The sequence below is a fragment of the Megalopta genalis genome, chromosome 3 (genome assembly GCF_051020955.1).
Source record: "Megalopta genalis isolate 19385.01 chromosome 3, iyMegGena1_principal, whole genome shotgun sequence".
Classification (NCBI taxonomy): Eukaryota; Metazoa; Arthropoda; class Insecta; order Hymenoptera; family Halictidae; genus Megalopta; species Megalopta genalis.
In genome coordinates, this window is record NC_135015.1 from 5,690,609 (window position 1) to 5,709,863 (window position 19,255).

The 19,255-nt window shown below is 44.1% G+C and overlaps 1 protein-coding gene across 7 annotated transcripts in view; it reads left to right on the forward strand.

Annotated features, from left to right (window-relative positions):
* Rbp6 (RNA-binding protein 6) overlaps positions 1-19,255 on the forward strand; it is a 1,210,230-nt gene that overhangs the window by 745,237 nt on the left and 445,738 nt on the right. For all 7 annotated transcript variants that reach the window (XM_076519698.1, XM_076519695.1, XM_076519692.1 and 4 more), the window contains exon 4: positions 5,291-5,375. In XM_076519698.1, coding sequence (XP_076375813.1) covers positions 5,291-5,375 — 85 coding nt within the window. The remainder of the gene's footprint in view (positions 1-5,290; positions 5,376-19,255) is intronic.

Sequence of the window (19,255 nt, forward strand, 5' to 3'; positions counted from 1 at the left end):
ACAAAACAAACTGGGCGCCCATTAACCGTATCTCTATTCTAACTTAACATTCGGGGCTTTCGTAACAAACAAGACAGCTTGCATTGTCCGTCGAAATAGAACAGCGGCAAACATGGTTGAAACAACATCGCTGTACAACTTTCTTTGGGCGGGGTATCGATTAAAACGAAACAGTGCTAATTGAAAGAAAACAGTGCGGTGTTACACGACGCGTAAAAAAAAGGGAGCTGGTATCGATAGAAAAAGTCGGCAGTCATTGCTATTGTTTTTAAGAATCCGACGTCGTTTTTCGCGGACGGCGGCGACAATAACGTTGCGGGACGACAGTTCCATCGCGTATTGTCGCGCACTCCGGATCCAACGAGGAGCAGATGCGACGCATATCAAATTACAGGATCGATGAATGTTTCGTGCGATATCGCGGGCACTGTGCCCGTGATTCCGTTCCCCGTGAATCGTCGTAAACACGAAGTCGTAAAACGCGCGGCGAGGAGAAACGGCCGGGCGCGCTAGTTGGCCGAACGCATGTAAATGCGGGGGCGAAAACACCGTCGGATAGCGGTGGTCAGTGTTTTTTTCCCGGCCCCGGCATTCGGTATCGCGCTGTTTGGTGTTTTAATGTTGATTGGACGACTGCCGATTCAGCCGACGTTCGTTTGCAACGATTGTTGTTTCGCCGCCCGAACGTGGCCGAACGAGAATTTTGAAAATTCGAGCGACGCATACCGTTGCCCGGCAAGCAACGTGACCATACGCCGGATAAATTGACTACGAAATCGTGAGCACCCGCGGATTTATTTCCTTTCAAGTGCTCGCACGTTGTTCCCGCGAGCTTTTTTCCCCAGCCGCGATGCGACAAAATGGCGGTAGATCATTGAATACGGTAAATTTGTTGCCATTATTCGCGATCGTTTAATTCCTTCTATTCTGCTCGCGTCGTTTCTACTTCATTGAGCAACTGCCGACGGAATTTCAACCGTTACAAACTACTACTCCTACGATTTTATTTCCACACGAGGATTTTTATGTGTTTACGACTAAATTGCTGGCGATTGTTGCGTCACGTTTATAGGAAGTCGTCCTTTTATTGGTTTCCCTGTATTCGTCAACATTGTCGCTTTCGTGTTTCAATAAGATGGAGTGCAGGGCTCGACAAAACACGCATGCGACGTTGACACCGAACCGGAAGCTCTCGCGCGGGTAATCACTTCCAGTTTATTACCGGCAACTGATTTATTGTTTGATAAGGGACAGGTATATGACCGGGGTATTGTTATTATAAAGAGGGATCTATGGGAGCTATGAAGCTGTCATGTAGCAGCTGAATAGTTGAGGATACGTATGTATGTATGCACGTGCAGGTATGCGCGGAGGAGGACGAGTCTAAGTAAACGGGTGAATACGAAAGCCAGTTCCCGTACGCGGCGCACACGCACGGGCATTTTGATGGAGAAACACACCCGCGAACAACCCGTTTGGTAACTAAACAAATTTCAACGATGAATTCCGACTTAAAACGTTAATCTTCCGTTGTTGCGCACAATACACGTCGGTGTAACAAATAACACGCCGGAATGATCTATTTACCCCCTCAGAAGAGAGGATTGCTTCTGTGCGGAACGCTACCGAGTCCCAGGAATACGAAAATTATGCAAAGCGATTCACGTGTTCGCGGAATCGAATTTCTCTCTGAGCTGAGCACCTTTTAATAAACCGTCGAGTGACCTACATACGAACTACTTTCAAATTCCGCAAATTACAATACACTTCAAACCCATTACACCTCTATTCGCGATAATCTTCTGCGTGTTATTGCCCAAAACAAATTAGTTCACCCGGCGATGTTGAGCGTACGTATTCCCATCGACTTTAAAACACTTTATCCTAAACTGTTGTAAAGATACCGAGCGCTACCCTAATTTAAAATTTCAAGCAATTCATGGCGATCTCTCATATTTCATGCAATTCATGCACTCGGCGAAAAACAGTGAGTTCTGGCAATGACACCCGAAGATTAAACATTCTATATTGCTCTAAATATACTGAGCACTGCTCTAATATGCAAGTAAACAATTTATTGGATAGAAACGTTTATACAGAGCTGTTCAACGTGCAGGCAAGAGCAAAAGCTAGGGGCAAAGCTACAGCCAAGCGTTTTAGCGTGAGAAAAGAAAGAGAAAAGTGTTCACTTTTTTATGGTATCCTTCCCCTCCCACTCACACGCATTGCCGTTATATGCCGATCGTCCGATGTTCATTCTATTTCACTCAATCTCGACGTTGTCTATAGTCTATCTCTGTCGCTATCTTCAGCATATAACGTGTAGTTAACTGGTAGGGAATCTCACGAGGAGCTAAAAAAAGGGCATCATTGCCCTTGGGAGAGGGAACTAGAGCCCGCAGATCGGTTTTTGTCCTGGACGGAAAATCACTGCCCGCACGAGCAAGTAGTTGAACAGCTCTGCTCTATAGTAATCAGCTTACAAGAGTCTTCTGCAATCATTTAAATCATGAAGATCCACAACGAAAATTAAAATTATCCACAGCAGAAATTGTTTTACATAGAAGCATAATTATTTTGAATCGTATGCTAAATCGATTTTTAACACTGGATTTACGGAACCCGTCAAATTGACGGGTCACTAATTTTTTAATTTACGATTATTCATATCGTAAAGATACATTTATTAGTTATTTGTTCAATTTATATGTTACTCACGGCAAATGTTACACTGATACTTCTTAACACGTTCCGTGCCACGTGTACCATCCATGGTACACGCTTGCATGTTTACTTAGTGAACTGAACAAATTGTTTACAAGAAATTTAGAACCGAAGAATCAATTTCCACCGCAAGAATGGGCGTTGATAAGTTTTTGTTACGTTGTTATGTGTACGAGAATTAATAATTGCACGTAATACATCAAGTTTTAGTAAAATATCAAAGTGTGAAGATTCGAGTAAAAAAAGCTCGGCACGGAACGTGTTAAGAATCAGTATAAATGTCGTATTGTTACTTTTACAAACTAATATAAAACAGCGTCTACTCCACTGTCCAAAGAAAATTCACATAATTCGAGCATCCCTTGAACATACAAGAAAAACAAAACATGCTTTCGAATCTGAAAATGTTTCAGATTTAATTAAAGCTTCGTTCAAAGCGTTATATTATATACAAAGCATACTGATTAACATAGTATGAGACGAGAACAATAGCAGATCACAAGAGAATCTGCTTAACAATATCCGGGTGCATACTGCGCAGAGAAGAGACGCGAGAGAAAAATCATTTAAATCGTCGGTGCGTTTCGAAAGCAACGAGTCCGTCGCTGTACGTGATGAGCGGTAGCCTTTAATCGGCTATTGAACAGTGTGCGCAGCAGAAACCCTATAGGCCGGCCGCTTAAGCGTGACATTCGATTTGCGCAAACAAGCCGGAGGACCTAGCAATTTCGCGGGTCCACAATATTGTGTCCCGGGACGGTAAATTCCCCGAACGATGTACAAAAATGGCCGAGGTTCACGCGACACCGAGCTCGACAGGGCGGATGTGTCCCGCACGTATTTGGGTCGTCGTCGACGAGAGAGAGCGAGGAAGCGAGAGAGAGAGAGAGAGTGAGAGAGTGAGAGAGTGAGAGAGACCCGTCCCGAATAATATCTCTCCGTGTATATGTCGCGTGCTGGAAACAGCCGACGCGACGCGACGGAACCGTGTCGCGTAGCTCGATAATATGCCCGTTGTGGAGGAGGTCTAGGGAGTCGCGGCCGGAGAACGCGGAAGGACATAGATGCTGGTTCGGAACGTAGATGGGGTCCATCAAAAATTCAATCCATACGAGTACGCTCGTTGTTTCTTGTCCCGGCGAAAGGCGACGGGCCGAGAGGGAAAGCAAGAAAGAACGTAGGAAAGAACCGTGGCGCGAAACGTTTCGTGGAATTCTCGATGCGACGCATGGAGAATGACGAATGTGTATACGGTGTTCCCGGGGCAGGCTGGCGAGAAAAGAAAACGGAAAAGGTGAGATTTCACGCGGGCCGAGAGAAAAAGGAAGCGACGCAGAAAAAGGAACGGCGCGGCGCGGCGCGGTGGAGTTACATCGGAGAAATTGGCGCCTGCTTTGGTTCCTGAAGCATGTGTGCCCCATAAATAACATGTAAATATTTTCAATAACTGCCGCGGCGGTCCCAGCATGAAAAATGCAAACCGCTTTGCGTCCGGTCCTCGCCGCCACGGCGTATCGTAACGTGTACATCCAGACAGGCTCCAACCCCCGACGAGCCACGTTCTTCAACCTCACTCCCCTGCCTCGCTCCCCTGTTCCAGCGCCCTCGCCAAACTATCTTTTAATATATCTGTATGTACACGGTGTCCCGCGCGAAATTTATGGCACCGGACGCCGGCCGATATTTGTTTCACTCGAGCGGTGACTTCGACCTCCGCCCACGACTTGCCCGAAACGGCGATATGTTCGGCGAGCGTGCGAGCGAGCACTCTCGGAAAAAGAGCCGGCACAAGGGACGAAATAATTCCGCGAATATGGGATCGTGACTCTTGACACGAGTTTTCCGACTGGGAACACCTGGATTTGCCGAATTTTTGTTTACGGCGCAACTTCAATGGTTCGCCAGAGATCCATTCCGATATCTGAGGAAATTCGTTTGCTGGACTTGACTTTGGTGCGTGCTGAAAGTAGATTTAAATTTGTTGGAACATGGGTGGTTTTTGTTGTAACGTAGGTAGCGCAGGAGCTAAAGCATTCAATGAACAGAATTTCAATCTCTTTAAATTTGTTTACGAAATCTGAGCTTTTTAAGAAGTTACACAGCTTGTCAGGAACAATAGACGAAGTGAAAATATGTAAGCATGACAAGACAACTTATATGCATATGGTAAATCTCTTTCTAACGCGGACGTCTCTAATGAATCAAGCTCATTCTCTTTAGCAATGGTGGAACTTACGGGCGTTGATGTACTTACGACACGTTCATATGTATATACAAAGTGAAATTGTAGCACATTTATTTTTTATTCTATCAGAAAGAATTTTCTAGTAAACGAATGAAGTTTTCGCCCACTGTGCACACACGAACTTATAGAAAGTGCAGCAACAGCCTCGAAAGGGCGTATAAGTAATAAAGTATAAAGTGCAGTGTTTGAAATTGTGTCGGAAGGAAATATTAATTTCCTCCGCATCTGTTCCTATAGACTATCAAAGTGTACCCGTATAGCTGACCCGTAATTTGTCACTTTACGGGCACGTAACTAACGTGTAATTATTGTGTGTTGCAGGGGCTTCGGATTCATCACGTTCGCAGATCCCGCGAGTGTAGATAAAGTGCTAGCACAGGGTAACCACGAGTTGGACGGCAAGAAAGTAAGTACTCCGAGCGCAGCAGCGTATTATTCCTCGAGCGTGGTCTGTGTTTTAAATCACATTACCGACTGCTTCGCCCAAGTTGCAACGGTAAAGTCTCTTTAATTGTATTCACGCGCTTGCACCGCGGAAATAAAAATTCGTAACGTAACGCGGTCGACCCTCCCTTTGCACGATTAATTCAGGTGCCGACCAAAAACAGCAAACATTCTTCGTGTTTCATTTTTCACGCGATCTAAATTCTCGATTTCAGTCATTGTAATATCTATCATTCTTCTGTGATTCAATCGTAATTTGATGCATTCCTTTGCACAATAACGAAATGAATGAGACCGAAACGAATGAAAACTACCGGAGAATCTTTTGCGCGAAATTTATCGAGCGTTGCAACTGATTGGCATGCAGAATCATATAAAAATGACAAAACTCGCTACGATATGAATTAGAATATGTGTGCAATTATTTTTAGAATTTCAAAAAACAGGCAATGGTAAAATTAGTGGAAAGTTATGATACATGGAAACTGTCGCGTTAGACAACGACAACAGCACAACGTTCAATTATTTCCTCGATGAACCGGAACGTTTCGCAACGAGAAATTCCTTTTGTTGCGACCGCTTTCGATCAGCCTCGATGACCCGTCGAGTTTCTTGTCGGCGACAAATAGAAACCGCCTGGACCCGAACGCGAACAATATTTATCTATCGGCGGCTTCAATTAACCGGGACTGTGCCACATCAATTATCTCGATCGAGCACTCCGCGGAAGTTAATTGCTCTCGCGGCACACATTTGATTGCGGCCTACCGCCGCGCGGCGGTGCGGCCGTGCGAACCGATTTTTCTCGTACAGCCCCAGGCTGTCTCCTTGCGCCACGGACAATAATCGATAACGTCGTCGTCCGTCTTCGTTCGGCTCTCTCGCAGAGTCTCTAGTAGTCTCCCCGACCCCTGTCTATCGCGCTGTCCCTCATTACCCCTTTTTCTGCCCCGTTACTGTTTCACCACGCGTCTCTCACGGGCCCCCGAATGGATATCGGTGACCTTAAGTGGTCGTTAGCCACGGCGAACTAACGATCCCCTAATTAGTGCGTAATAGAACGCCGCTACCAAGACACGCCCGGTTTTCCGCGGCCTAACAACCTCTCTCCCTGCTTTCCGATAAGTATCTCAGCGAGCTCTCGTGCGCACCCGACCCGTGAAAAACTAGTCCAGCCGGCTGTGATTCCTCGCCAGGCGTGTTGCAGATCATAAGATTACCTGCCGGCACTTTGACGATCCAACCGAGCACTTTCCTGCAGACTTCTTGCGAAATTTTTCCTTTACTTTGCAGTTAGATCCACGGATGCAGTCTGTTTCAGACGGACACTTAAATAGTCGCAGACATTTCAATTTAGTTGATTGCATATCCGGCGGATATTCAATTCTTCACATTTTTTCCACTTACAATGTCTGTATCGACTTAGCAGGCTGTTCGTTATTATCAAGTAATGTTTAGGTACATTCTTTTATGATCCCCAAATTATTGAAAATGTTTTAATAGAAGAATATAATTTTTCGAATCGTTTATCGTCAGTGATCGGTGACCAATACGGTTCGTTTCAGCCACCGGTGACTGACACGGTGTTTAACGTTAATTAACCCCTTAACGGTAATTTATGCCATACAACTTGACTCTTCAATTTCAATTTGTTTAAATATATTATTTTAATTTTCTGAACCTATCGAGATTGTCGCCGAAGCAGTCAATGTGTTAAGCGACGAGTGGTCGTAGTCAGCTAAAGCAACGGAAAGGTCAGCGTAGCCAGGGATGCTTTAAATCCGAAGAAAGACCAGAGATCCGCGAGAAAAAGGATCAGAATCGCAGCGGACTCGGATGACGACAGCAACCGTAATAGGTTGCGACAGGTAGTGCTTGCGCGCTGGCATCCCGTGCACTATCGAGAAGGTGTTAGACGCTGGCACGACGGTCCCGCAATTTGCATTAGTCGAGCGAATTACTCGAAATTTATGTGAGTCTGGATATACCGGTGGTAACGTGGGGCGGCGCGGTGGTCCTACGGTTAATACGTATTCGGAGTACTTACGGAAGCAACCGCGCAGTAGTCGTACTTATGGCTCTGTGGACAGCTAATGTCCGCAACTATTTCTCTCTGTCCGCCCTATCCGCCGCCTATCCATTCCCGCCTTACGATATTATTCCCGGCGTATTGTCTCCACGGTGCGGGGCCGCGGCGGGCTGAAACGTATTTGCCAAACTGTGACACGTCGCAGCTCCGGCCGATTAATCTCTGCCAAAAGCATCGCGGTTCCGGCCAATGGCGGGGACGCAACGGCGCGTGTCGCTCGGCCACGTAGCCCGTAATTGTCTAAGCGCGCGTAAAACCAGCCCCGGGAAACCCGGCCGTGCCGGTCCGAAAAGTTTCGACGTCGAAAACGTTGTCGCGGAGCGGAGCGGAGCCGTGCCGAGCGGAGCAGAGCCGCTGATCCCGCGCGCTTGTCGTCGTTAATGCGGAACCTCCCTCTGAACCCGTGGAATTCGTTTAATTCGTTTGTTTGCATGCGGCCGGAACCGTTCGATGTATCCGCGAGACGAAACCCCTTCTACCCTCTATCATGCCCTGCTCATCCCTTCCTCCCCCCCCCCTGTTTGCCAGTTGCCCGTATGATGCTCGTAGGGGGTGGAGAAATGGACAGCGACGGGAGGGCTGCGGCCCAGACAAACCGGTTCCAATGTTCATTCATATGTGGACGTGGCGGTCGCGGTACGGAGAAATGTATTTGACACGAATTCTGCGGCGAATGAATGGCTGGTAAAAATTGTAATTAGAATGCACGGTCGTTTGAACTGTCTCTACTCAGTTTGCGCCAGATATCTTAGCATTTGCGAGACATGGCAAAATGAGAGTTGCGATCGAATTTTTCGTAACTTTTGGACTCGTTTGAAGACTGGATTCGGATACAGAAAACGTGTTTATAGGCTTGAAATTGTAATGGTATCTTTGCACTACGTAGTGTCGCGTTAGGATCTCCAGTATCGCAAATTTTCTAATTTCTCCATCTAAATTCAAAGTGAATAGTTCAACACGTTGAATGCCACGTCACCCGTATCTGGGTGCTGGCTATGTTTCCGCAGTCTTCGTCCAATTAAAACAGGATTTTGGAGGTAATTTATAGTAATTTTATTTTTAACGCAACTATGAGACGAGTATAGACAATATAGGGTGACAATAAAGTATAAAGTAAACAAAGATAAACATTAAAAATATACTTAGACTAATAATAAAATATAAAATGTATTTATACTAACAAATTATACTTATATCTAAATTTGTTTTTAAAATATTATAACATTTTATTAGTTACTAGTTATGAGATGAAATTCGTTGAAACATTATAAACGTAATTGGGGTGATTCTGGACATTCAGGACAATACGTTATAGTCTTTTGTAAATTTTTTTTCGCTTCGTGGCCCGGAAAAAAGTTGTTAGTTTTAAGTTAATCGTTTAAAATTAGTAGCTATCTGCCCCGGATAGAATAAGAAGGTTTTCTTTGGTCTCAAAGAACTTGGTTCTGCTAATAATGCATAAGAATTGAAATGCATTCTGGTACAGGTACCATAAAAGCATTCAAAGCCTCGCGGCAGTTAACATCTGCAATTATCTTGCAATAGAGTGGCATATCTTTTGCATTTCTATAAAATTTTGTAGTTTCAACACGGCGAATTCTAAATTACTTTACGACCCAATTAACTGTGTTATTTTCGTATTATTCTCTTGTTGCTGGTTATCGCCGTCCTCCGTTCCTTCGTCGCTCTGTACACGCGTTCGGTGGGTCCTCGAGATTTGTCCTTTGTTTTCTCTGTTTCCCTCAGCCAGCTTTTGTTTCCCCGACTTCGTTCACCTACGCCTCCATCCCCGTGGCTCTATTTCGACGACGCAAGACGCGGAGGAAACCAAAGGCGTGGCGCGGGGGCGTTCAAAAACTGCAAGCTCTGCAAGAGAGTGGGCGCGCTACACACTCGGTCTCTCTGTCTCTCCTCGTCTACTGAGAAGCTTCGTCGCATTAATTAGCGGATCGTTCGTCTCCGCTTGCGTTAATGAACGCTCTCGTGTAATTCTGGAGAGGCCCTTCGGTCGTGTTGTGCGCGAGAGAAAATAAACGAAACAAAAGGGGGAGTGGAAGAAGTAGTCCGGGCACGGACCGGAAGTCGTGAGACACTGACGACGGATCCTCTCTCTGTCTCGAATCGTATCGACGCGAGTGTAGCCTCTCTTTCTTTCTCCGTCTCTCCCCCCCTCTCTCTCTCTCTCTTTCACTACCCCTACCCCTCGATAAAATTCGACGTAACGTCCCAAGGGTAGAAGGAAAAAAAGATCTCGTTTATACACAGTCGAGTAGATCGTCCGCGGTTACCTACTTCGCTCACTTTCATCCGTTTTATATTTCACTCGAGAACGCTCTTCCGTTCGTTTTTTTATTATCTACGTCCCTCTCTCTTTCTCTTTTCCTCTGTCTCTCCTCTCCGCGTCGCGGGGTCTCTGAATTATGAAAACGATGAAGTGTCTGCGCACTCGACGACGATACGGGAAAGTACGTAATCAGGAGCAGTATTCTTCTTTCGGAATGAACCAACTGGAATATCGCGAACCGGTTGCCGAGAAATTTGGCGTGAAATGATAATGAAACGGTGTCCTCGTACTTTCTACTGTTTCACGGCCGACGGAAACAGCTAGCATGTCGAAATATTACGCTCCTTTCTCATATTAAAATCTCGTTTGAAATTGTGCGACGTCCAAAACTCCATGTCCGAAAGGAATTGTTACTCGTTTATAACGTGCGTAATTGTAATTGAAATCTTGCGTCAAAAGTTTGCATACCGAACGATTGCATAAGATCATACATTGTTCTGAAAAACCTGTTTATATCTAGAAAAATTTCAATTCTTTCGCGAGAGAAGAATTATCGCTTTCAGGACCGATAACGAAATTCTTGTTTATTATGCCGTCGAGAGTCCTACAAAAGTTCCGATTCCTTTTCAATCGTTCGCGTTTTCTTCGTTTCAAGAACATAGTTAATTGTTGCTCACCGTAAAATCAGGAATGATCAGAAAAACGTATCGAGCCCTGTATGCATTTGTTTCGTATCATTGTATCGTTGCATCGTTCCATGACGTGCATACGTATCCGTGCATGCGTGTACGCAACGATGCAGCATTTGTTCATTCACATTGATACGCAACGATGATACGATACGCGGATACACAACAAATGGATAGGCACCCTAATGGATCGCGACGCTCTTGCAGCGCGCGTGTGTCACGAACAAATGACAAGAACGTTAATATTATCGAAAATCGCCGGGAACGCGCGATGGAAGAGCGATTTCGCGAATCGATAGCCCCGCCGTTTCTCTCTATTTGCCCGGGACAATGATTTCGCAACCTGCCGCGTAAGCACACGCGGCGTGTCGCCTATGGCCGATCAGAATGGCCCTCAAATTGCGCTTAATCGGCCTGCACGCTGATTAAAAAATACATGCATCGCACGTGCCACGGCTCCACAGCCTCATTAGCTTTCTGTTTAATCGCGTCGCGCGTGGATCGGCAATAGTTCAATCAATCGGGTACACGTGACTATAATCACGCGCTGACGAGACTTCTTCGAGCCATCTGTCTTTATGACTTTCCCAAATCCGCTCACAATAAGATCTGTTCGTTCTATTTTCTACATACCACTTTCCTGCTTCTAATCACTACAGTAAATTCCCCCTAATTGACGCTCAGATTGTACACTAAAATGGATTGCGGATTGGGCCAAAAATGGAATGGGCCGGATAGCGGCTCGTTTTTATAGTTACCAATCGTCAACAAGTATAAAAATCAAGTGTCAAACGATCAAGGCAGATCTCGAGCTCTGGATCCGATAAACCTGGACTTGGTACCGCAAGGGCTAAAGAATTATTTATTATACCACTCGTGGTTTAAAATAAAACGTGGTATAAAACGAGCACAGATTATTTTAAAATAAAATACATAAGAAACTGATACAAATGGCAACGTTGTAACACCTCTAATTTCAAACATTTTCATATTTGTCATACAATAAACAGTGTTCAATGATTTATACTTCAAACAACGATCATGTAATGGACAATCGATGGACTTCGTTATTTTCGTTAGTAGTGTTGATATCTGAAATTTCGCATCTTTTGTTAACGCTAAACCTATCGATCACTAAATACGTGGCACGTATTGTTTTATCAGAATTACAAGACTGGATTTATTTGGACATCTTGCAATTTTTATTATATTAGGTCTACCGGAAAGTTCTGTCCGATAATGTCATTGCAAATTTCGATAGGTATGGACATGTTCATTTGAGACATACATTTTTAAAATGTTACTCACAAATTGTCATCAAGAAGTTTCTTCATCAAAAGGTCAAAGTAACGACGGAAATTTATATTGTACAATAAATGAGCCGGTTTATCTTGAAAGTGGCATAAGTCACTTTTAAAAAAAATCGAGTTAATGGTAATACTAATTACAATTGCACGGTATCTTTTCATTTCAAAAAAATTTGCAATCAATAAGTTGAGAACTATTGAGATTTGTTCGAGAGAAGTTTTGCTAATTAACGGTATAATAAACATGTTTATCTTGAAAGTGGCGTAAGTCGCTGTACTCAGGAAATTAATTGCGGGGCTTAGTATAAAAGAAATAGAAACGTATGATAAGTGTGCGTGAAGTATTGTTTTGAATTATTTTCAGTATTTTTAAAAAAGTTGTGGTCACTGGACTTATTTTTATAAGTGCGAAAGAATAGTGCAGTTTTGTAAATTATATTATATAATATATATATATTATATATTATATATTATATTATGTTATACGCTGGATCTCGTCCTGTTTCTTCAGCAAAATACAAAGACATGATGGACTTGTTTACACAGTTATTTAAAAAATTTGAAACAAAACACGATTTCCGAGGACTTAATCACTCCTATTGATGACGAAAATTAAATTGAACTGGTGTATAATGTTTCAAAATGTACTAATTATTTTTGTTTTTTTATGAATACATTTCCTACAGCGAAATTTCTATTAAATTACAAATTTAATGCACAAGTCCAATAAATAGTCAGATAATTCTGTTAACACATCGTCGATTCCCACCTGATTCAAACGATAAAGAATGTTTGGAATTATCGGACGACTAAATACCGATTCCAATTTCGCTGGGAGCACGGTAACGCGCGCCGAAATAATTACTTAATCTAGCGAACATCCGCGCAAAATGTTATTGCCTTCTATACGGTTTCCGGCGGCGATTTATCTGCTCAAAGGAAATTCCTCGGAGCCCGGCGAATTAAGATATTTCCACGCTAACCTACCCTTCCTTGTACATCGTCTCCAGCGTGGCGATGGCCGTCGCGTTTCCCCTCACTTTCGCGATTTCCCGCACGTACCTCTCGTTTGCTTCGCGGCGCGAGCGTTCCGTGATATACATAACGATACAAGTAGCGTGCAATTAGATTTGTAAGTCTGTAATGAGCTTCGAGGAAAGGAAGGCTCGCTTGTGTACGCGCGTTCGTAGGGGAGAGCGTGTGCGAGCGCTGGCGACACGTGCGACTTGTCACGAATGAACCTGTCCTCCCGTCGTCGTGTCGCGCTCACCGTGTCACGTGTCATGTTCTTTTCGTGTTCCGCGATACCCGACGCGGAACGCGATTATTAACTGCATTATATTGTCGCGGCCAGGCTCTACGAAAAGCGTCGCGCGACGAAACGCGGCCGAGGAAAATTGCCGATAACTGGGAACGGCCGCGTGTTATTACTGCGTACGTAACGTAACTCGTTTCGCCCGGCGAAATTCTCGCGAACTACGCCCGTCGCCGATCTATCGTTTCTTATTATTAAACGCTCGCGTCAAGCCCGCCGCTCGTGCTGCATGCAATTACGCGGCATAATAATTATTAGCGCTCGAAACGAAAGGCACCGCCGCCGAAAATCCAGGAAACATTCAGCTGAGACCGTTTTGCATCCGCTATTTCTGTTCCGGCTACTTGACGGTCTAAATTATATTTCTCAGAAAAATAGATTCGATTCGATGCTACTGCAATTTTCACGCGACAGTGGGTCGTGATTTCAACGGCTGGTGCTAAATGTCGTAGCTCTTTATTTCAGAAATTTAGAAGGAACTCTTGTGCGATAAACGTACATTATTTGCGATAAACGTAACGAACTAATTAATTAATATTATAGTGTCGCGTAGTATCGCATCAACGGAAGTCATAATTACAACGAGGGTCAGTTAAACAAGCATTTATTACATATCTAAAGAACTTCAGTATTTGGAAAATAAAAACGCAGGATTTTTAAGCTATTCTTGTCTTATATTTGACACATTAATTTTTGTCACACTTGCTGTTGCCGTAAAGATTGACAATCCGTCAGATAGCTTTCAATCTATGCTAGAAACGGCCGTGTCAATCGAGTTACAAGACGGTGTAGCTTGTATAATGTCGAGTGATGGAAGTTCGCCTGACGGTGTCATAAAATCGGCGCGAATGTTAGAGGAAAAATGTCGGCGAGACCAAAAGAATCAGATTTTTCAGAAATTCAATTGAGATCGCATCGTGCGAGGTTGCATATGTCTGGTTACGAGGGTGAAGAGGGTCGATGGCGGCCGGATGGGGCGAAAAGTCTCGTGAAATTGTCAAAGCTCTTTGGGAATGTCTGCACGACCCGCATTCCCAGATATTCTGAATCGATGTCCAGTATTTCAGAGACGCTTGCGACGACACAGAGAACACTGTGCCCTTTTCCCACTTCCTCCTTTTTTCTATTTGAGACATTACTGGCAAGAAGAACGATGGTTCCACTTGTTTTAGTCGCTTTTTACATAACGGCCGCTTCGAATGACAGAGGCAGGATCGATGGGGCAAAATCTGAGACATTCTACGCTGATCCTCCGGAAACTTTACTTTAAATTGCATCCGGGCTCGTTCTACGTGTAATAGCTCTTTGGATATTCTTATTTCTTGCTTCGAAATCAAGTTTGCTGAAATTATATTTGTTTAGAAAATAACCTCATTACGTTCAATGGAGTATTACAATTAACGTTTAATCGTTTTAAGCAGCAATTGCTTTGTACTTTATTTACCTGCGAATAACTCTGCAATGCTTACTCCAAAGGGCTTTCCTGTTTATTGAATAAATAAATAAATAAATAAACAATCGATCTTGCACAAAAAATAGAGCTTCTTCGGTAGCTTCATTTGAGTGCATCTACGCAGCACTTTCAATGACTAACAGATCAACAAGAATTTCGTGAATCCGTTTCGGTTAGTTAGAAACGAAATAACTTTTCACTGAACTTTTACACTTCGCCATGAATCCACACAATTTTTATGTTGCATAAAGATCCATAGTCTGACGATTATTAAACAGAGAGAGAGAGAGAGAGAGAGAGAGAGAGAGAGATGCTTCAGGCAATAAGCTTGAACTTCAGTAGATTCGTCGTATTTTGGACAGACTCGTGTAATACTCTCCTGAATAAAAAGACGGTGCAAGTCAAATTTTATTCGTTCCAAAGATTCGAAGCTTCTACGAAAATTGAGAATAGAGGATGAAACCACTGTTGACAAGTCCCTAGCAATCCGAGGAAACGATAAAGTCGTATCCCGCCGAGTCGAGTACTATCCGTTGCTCAGAAGAAGTCTGCTGAGAAAAGCGAAGGACCAATTCCCATCAACCCACCCATGTTAACGCTCTCACAGAAATAGGCTAAATGCGTTTCCCTTATTGGCAGAAATAATTCCTTCGTATGAGCCCCAGATTAACACTGAATTTCCACGAAACTAAGGACTCGAGTTCGACCGAATGAAAACAAAAAGCGCCTCCTGACAGCCGTCATATCTCGCTCTCCCGTGATTGCTATTTACGGCTAGGAGCACATCAGACGCGTGAACTGTAATTTGTGTGGGTGCGTGTATTATTTACGCGACCACAGGCGAGTGAGATGGAGTTAAAAGTTGTCGAACAATCGAGACAAAATGAAACAGACGCAACAAATACAAGATGCAAGAGCGTTGACTTATCCCTAAAGTATTAACTTCAGATTCGTCTATTATTTGTAATTACTAATTACTAATTAGTATCTTGATTATCTTTTCATTGCATTGTGCATCAAACGTGCTGTGCTATACACCCATTTTTTATAGTTATGTTTTATCATGTGATATCTTGCACCTACGTTATCGTAGAACATTAAGAACCTGAAGGTAATGTCGGGAAACGAGAAAATTAAACACTACACATAAGGGGGGCAAGGGGAATCGGTTGCTCGCTCCACGTAGCCTCTTCCAACTTTTTTATTTATTTCAGACTTTTGTTTATTATTGGCTAAATTACGCGCTGAACAAGAGACGTGATTAGGTGAAACGGGTGATCGATCCTCCTTGCTTCTCGCGTCGATTAGCTTGTGGATCTTCTCGATTAGAAGTGGGTTTCAGGAAGTTGTAGAAAAGTGGCGTGATTACAGGCGTGCAGGTCAGGCGACGCAAGCGGAACAACTCCTTGCCACTCTGCCGAAACGACAGACTTCTTTTGAGCGACCGACAGTATCTCCAAGAGCATTTAAATCAATGACGCGTAGCCGGCGAGCTGTTCTATTCGAAGTCGCGGCGAAGTGATTCTACGAATTTTGGAAATCGTCCAACGGCTGAGAGGGATTTCATTACTTTGTAAGCTGAGACGTTAACCATCGTGTCGAATAAATGAAACGGACGGCCGCATCGTTCCTTGTTACCGATACTATTTAGCCGGTCTCGCGTGCATTTCTGGCCGCCCATCACCGGCAGCACGGAAAATGCTGAAAAATAAGCAGCGTCGCTCATCCGCGGAATAATTTATTTGAAGAGCCCGAAGCCACTAAGCCCTGCGGAAATTGTCTGCAGTCCTTTACAGAACTGCAGCCACCCCTGATTCTCCTTCTCTCCCTTGGAACCCCTACGTCCATCTCCCCCCTCCTCCTCACTCTCTCTCTCGCTCTCTCTCTTGCTCTCCTCGGTGCTAGTGTACACTTCTGTGCGTTTCAGTCTTCTTTCCTCTCTCCGTCGTCGAGTGAGTCAACAATACGAGAAGCGTCCATTGTCGAATGCTTTTAAATTTGAAATACAAACCGTCTGCCTTACCACCGTCTCCCCTCGCTAGCCCCGGCCCATCCCTGCAACCTATCAACGTCATCGTGCATGCGCACCTCCTATCCAAAAGGCTTTCTCACTTGCATTTTTTCTTCTTCTCGATACCCGGCTCACTCTCCGCGTCTCTCTTCCGTCATCTCGCCCTATATCCACCCTCTCTTTCCTCGCTTCTAGTCTCCAATGTCTTTCTCCAATCTTCCGAGTATTCCTGCCGAAAGAAATTCTCGAAAATCGAGGGTACATTTCCGAGGACACCGTTCGAAATTTGACTAGCTGGAATCCGTTCGTTATGATCGCTATTCCATTTGTCACATCTCCTCAACGCGATCATCCTTTGCAGTTTTCGAACACTTTATCTTAGAGTAAAAATGAAATGGGGACATGGTCACTTGATTTGTTCGATACACATGTATTTTTATTATCAATTTCGCTGATGCAGTCGCGAAAAAGATTTACAATTGACTGACCTAGCTCTGTTTAAGTTTTCCCAACCATGATACCGTAAAAAGTTCAGCAAAGCCCCAATGTAATTGCATATGGTGAAACTAAACGTGTTGCATAACTTTTAGAAACTCGAGTAAGGATCTCAGCATTCGATGGTAGTTATAATAAATCACATTAATTTTCGAAAAACCGTCAGAACCCATCGATGCAGTGTGCACAAAAGAAGGAAAGCAACCGTGGAAATGCAACCGTTCTACATTTCTATTAACTTCGATATCAAAGAGACGCAGTAAATGCAGCCAGAGTGACGCTAAATTCCGAATATTTCAACGAGGATTAAAGTTGCGACTGCGAAAGTGGAGCGTCGTTAAATATATCGCGCGCATGTAGAATTCGATGAAGAAAGAAGAGGAGATTACGCAGTCGATAGCAGAATCTCATTCGATTCACGGCGTACAAATCGCGGGGAGAGTCCCCAAATGAATTATTATAGTTGAACGATGAATCCGCTTCAGCGTAGCATCTCGTTAATCCCCGTCGACGGATTCGAAAGATATATTCCCCGGCCTTCCGAGGAACTTCCGCTTATCACGGCCGCGAATTAAACTGCAAAGCGGAGCAGTAGCATCTGTTGCTAGCGGTTTAATTCGTTCTCTCCCTTCACGAGCATTGTACGAGCAGTAATCACAGCGAAAACAAGTCAAAACTAGGACGGTCTGTATCGTCGACGGTTGCGGAACGAAATTACGGAAAAATTGGCACGCGTACGCGCAGTTAGGGCAACGAAGATTACCAGAGAGGTCACGGGTGATTTACTCTAATTGTTAAGCGTCCCTTAGTTCGAGAAGTCTCATTTACATCGGGCTTGAAAGCTCTGCCTTTTTTCCCTTTGTCTCTCTTTCTCTGCTGTTTCATTTCTTCTTCCATGTTCCCTTCTCTCTCTCTCTCTCTCTCTTTCGCTCTGACTTTTCCGTCGCTGTGTACGCGCGGCATTTTTATGGCAGAAACTTGCGGCGATACAGCTGGGGAATATATTTCGCTGTAACATTTTCTTTTCCACGCTGAAGATGCATACCAAGGGGCGTCCGACTAAATCAAGCACCGCGCCGTTTTATGACCGTTTATAAGCTGCCCGGTTATCTTTCAGGACGACGACGAAGCCCTCTAGAAATTCCACGGACGATTTATCCTTCTATTTACCGATATCGAGCGCGGAATTTTTCGAACGACACCGCGCGCTGATGTTCGCCCGCCTACGCTCCCGCCGCCGTAATGAACGCTGGAAAATTAGGATCGCGGCAACGAGCATCCCCCGCCGGATAATGTCCCCAACTATTTACGATCTGCTCGAATATGTGCGCGGGTATTTAATACGCTGGCGTAATTCTCTTTGGTAATGCGACGTATTTAATCACCGTTCTCACCTTGATATACTACCAGTCAATTTTGCGTAGTTTACCGGCAAAGGATATCGGGTGAAAAGCAATTGCGGCGATCGGTGTCTGCTCTCGATACCATGCCTGAAATTTCTGAAATTCGCATAGTAAAAAGAACACGTTGAAGAGGCTGCTTCTGTTTTTGAAACTGAAACGTTCGCACTTTGAACACGAAATTAATTTATTCCGTACATGTTTAGTTACGTGTGTAGATTTCACCGCTGCAGATGTTTTAATTAAATTAAATGCGTTCGTTTCTGCTTCCTCGGTATTCTTCATTAATTCGAATCTTCTTTGAACGACGCCAAAAATTGCTAATTTTTCAGCCATCGTCCAGCAGACTAGTCGTTCTACCAGCTAAAAAAATTCAAGTTATTTCATTCAATACGAAAAAAGTTATTCTGCTTTGAAAAGTGTCCGAATATTAGTGCGAGTCGCTTTACCTGCTATTTTTCGACGCATCCTATTATCTAGAAACCAATTCAAAAAACAATTGGTGAAAACGATCTTCCGAAAATTGAATTGACGCGTAAAAGGTCGGAATGCGTTCGCGTAATTCCGCGGGATATTCGCGGAACGAGGGAACAGAGAAAAATTCTGACTTATGGAAAGGAAGCGTGTTTTATGAAAGTTTGAGCGCAACTTCGCGAAGTCAGCTGCGGCGAAGACTGGTTCGATACCGAAGGCAAGAACTGAAATTTCCGGACAGGTGTGGCACGTCAGTGTCGGTGTTACGAAGATTTTCGACGGTATCTGGTAGCTGACGTAAAATAAAACGGCGGGCCCTTCCTTG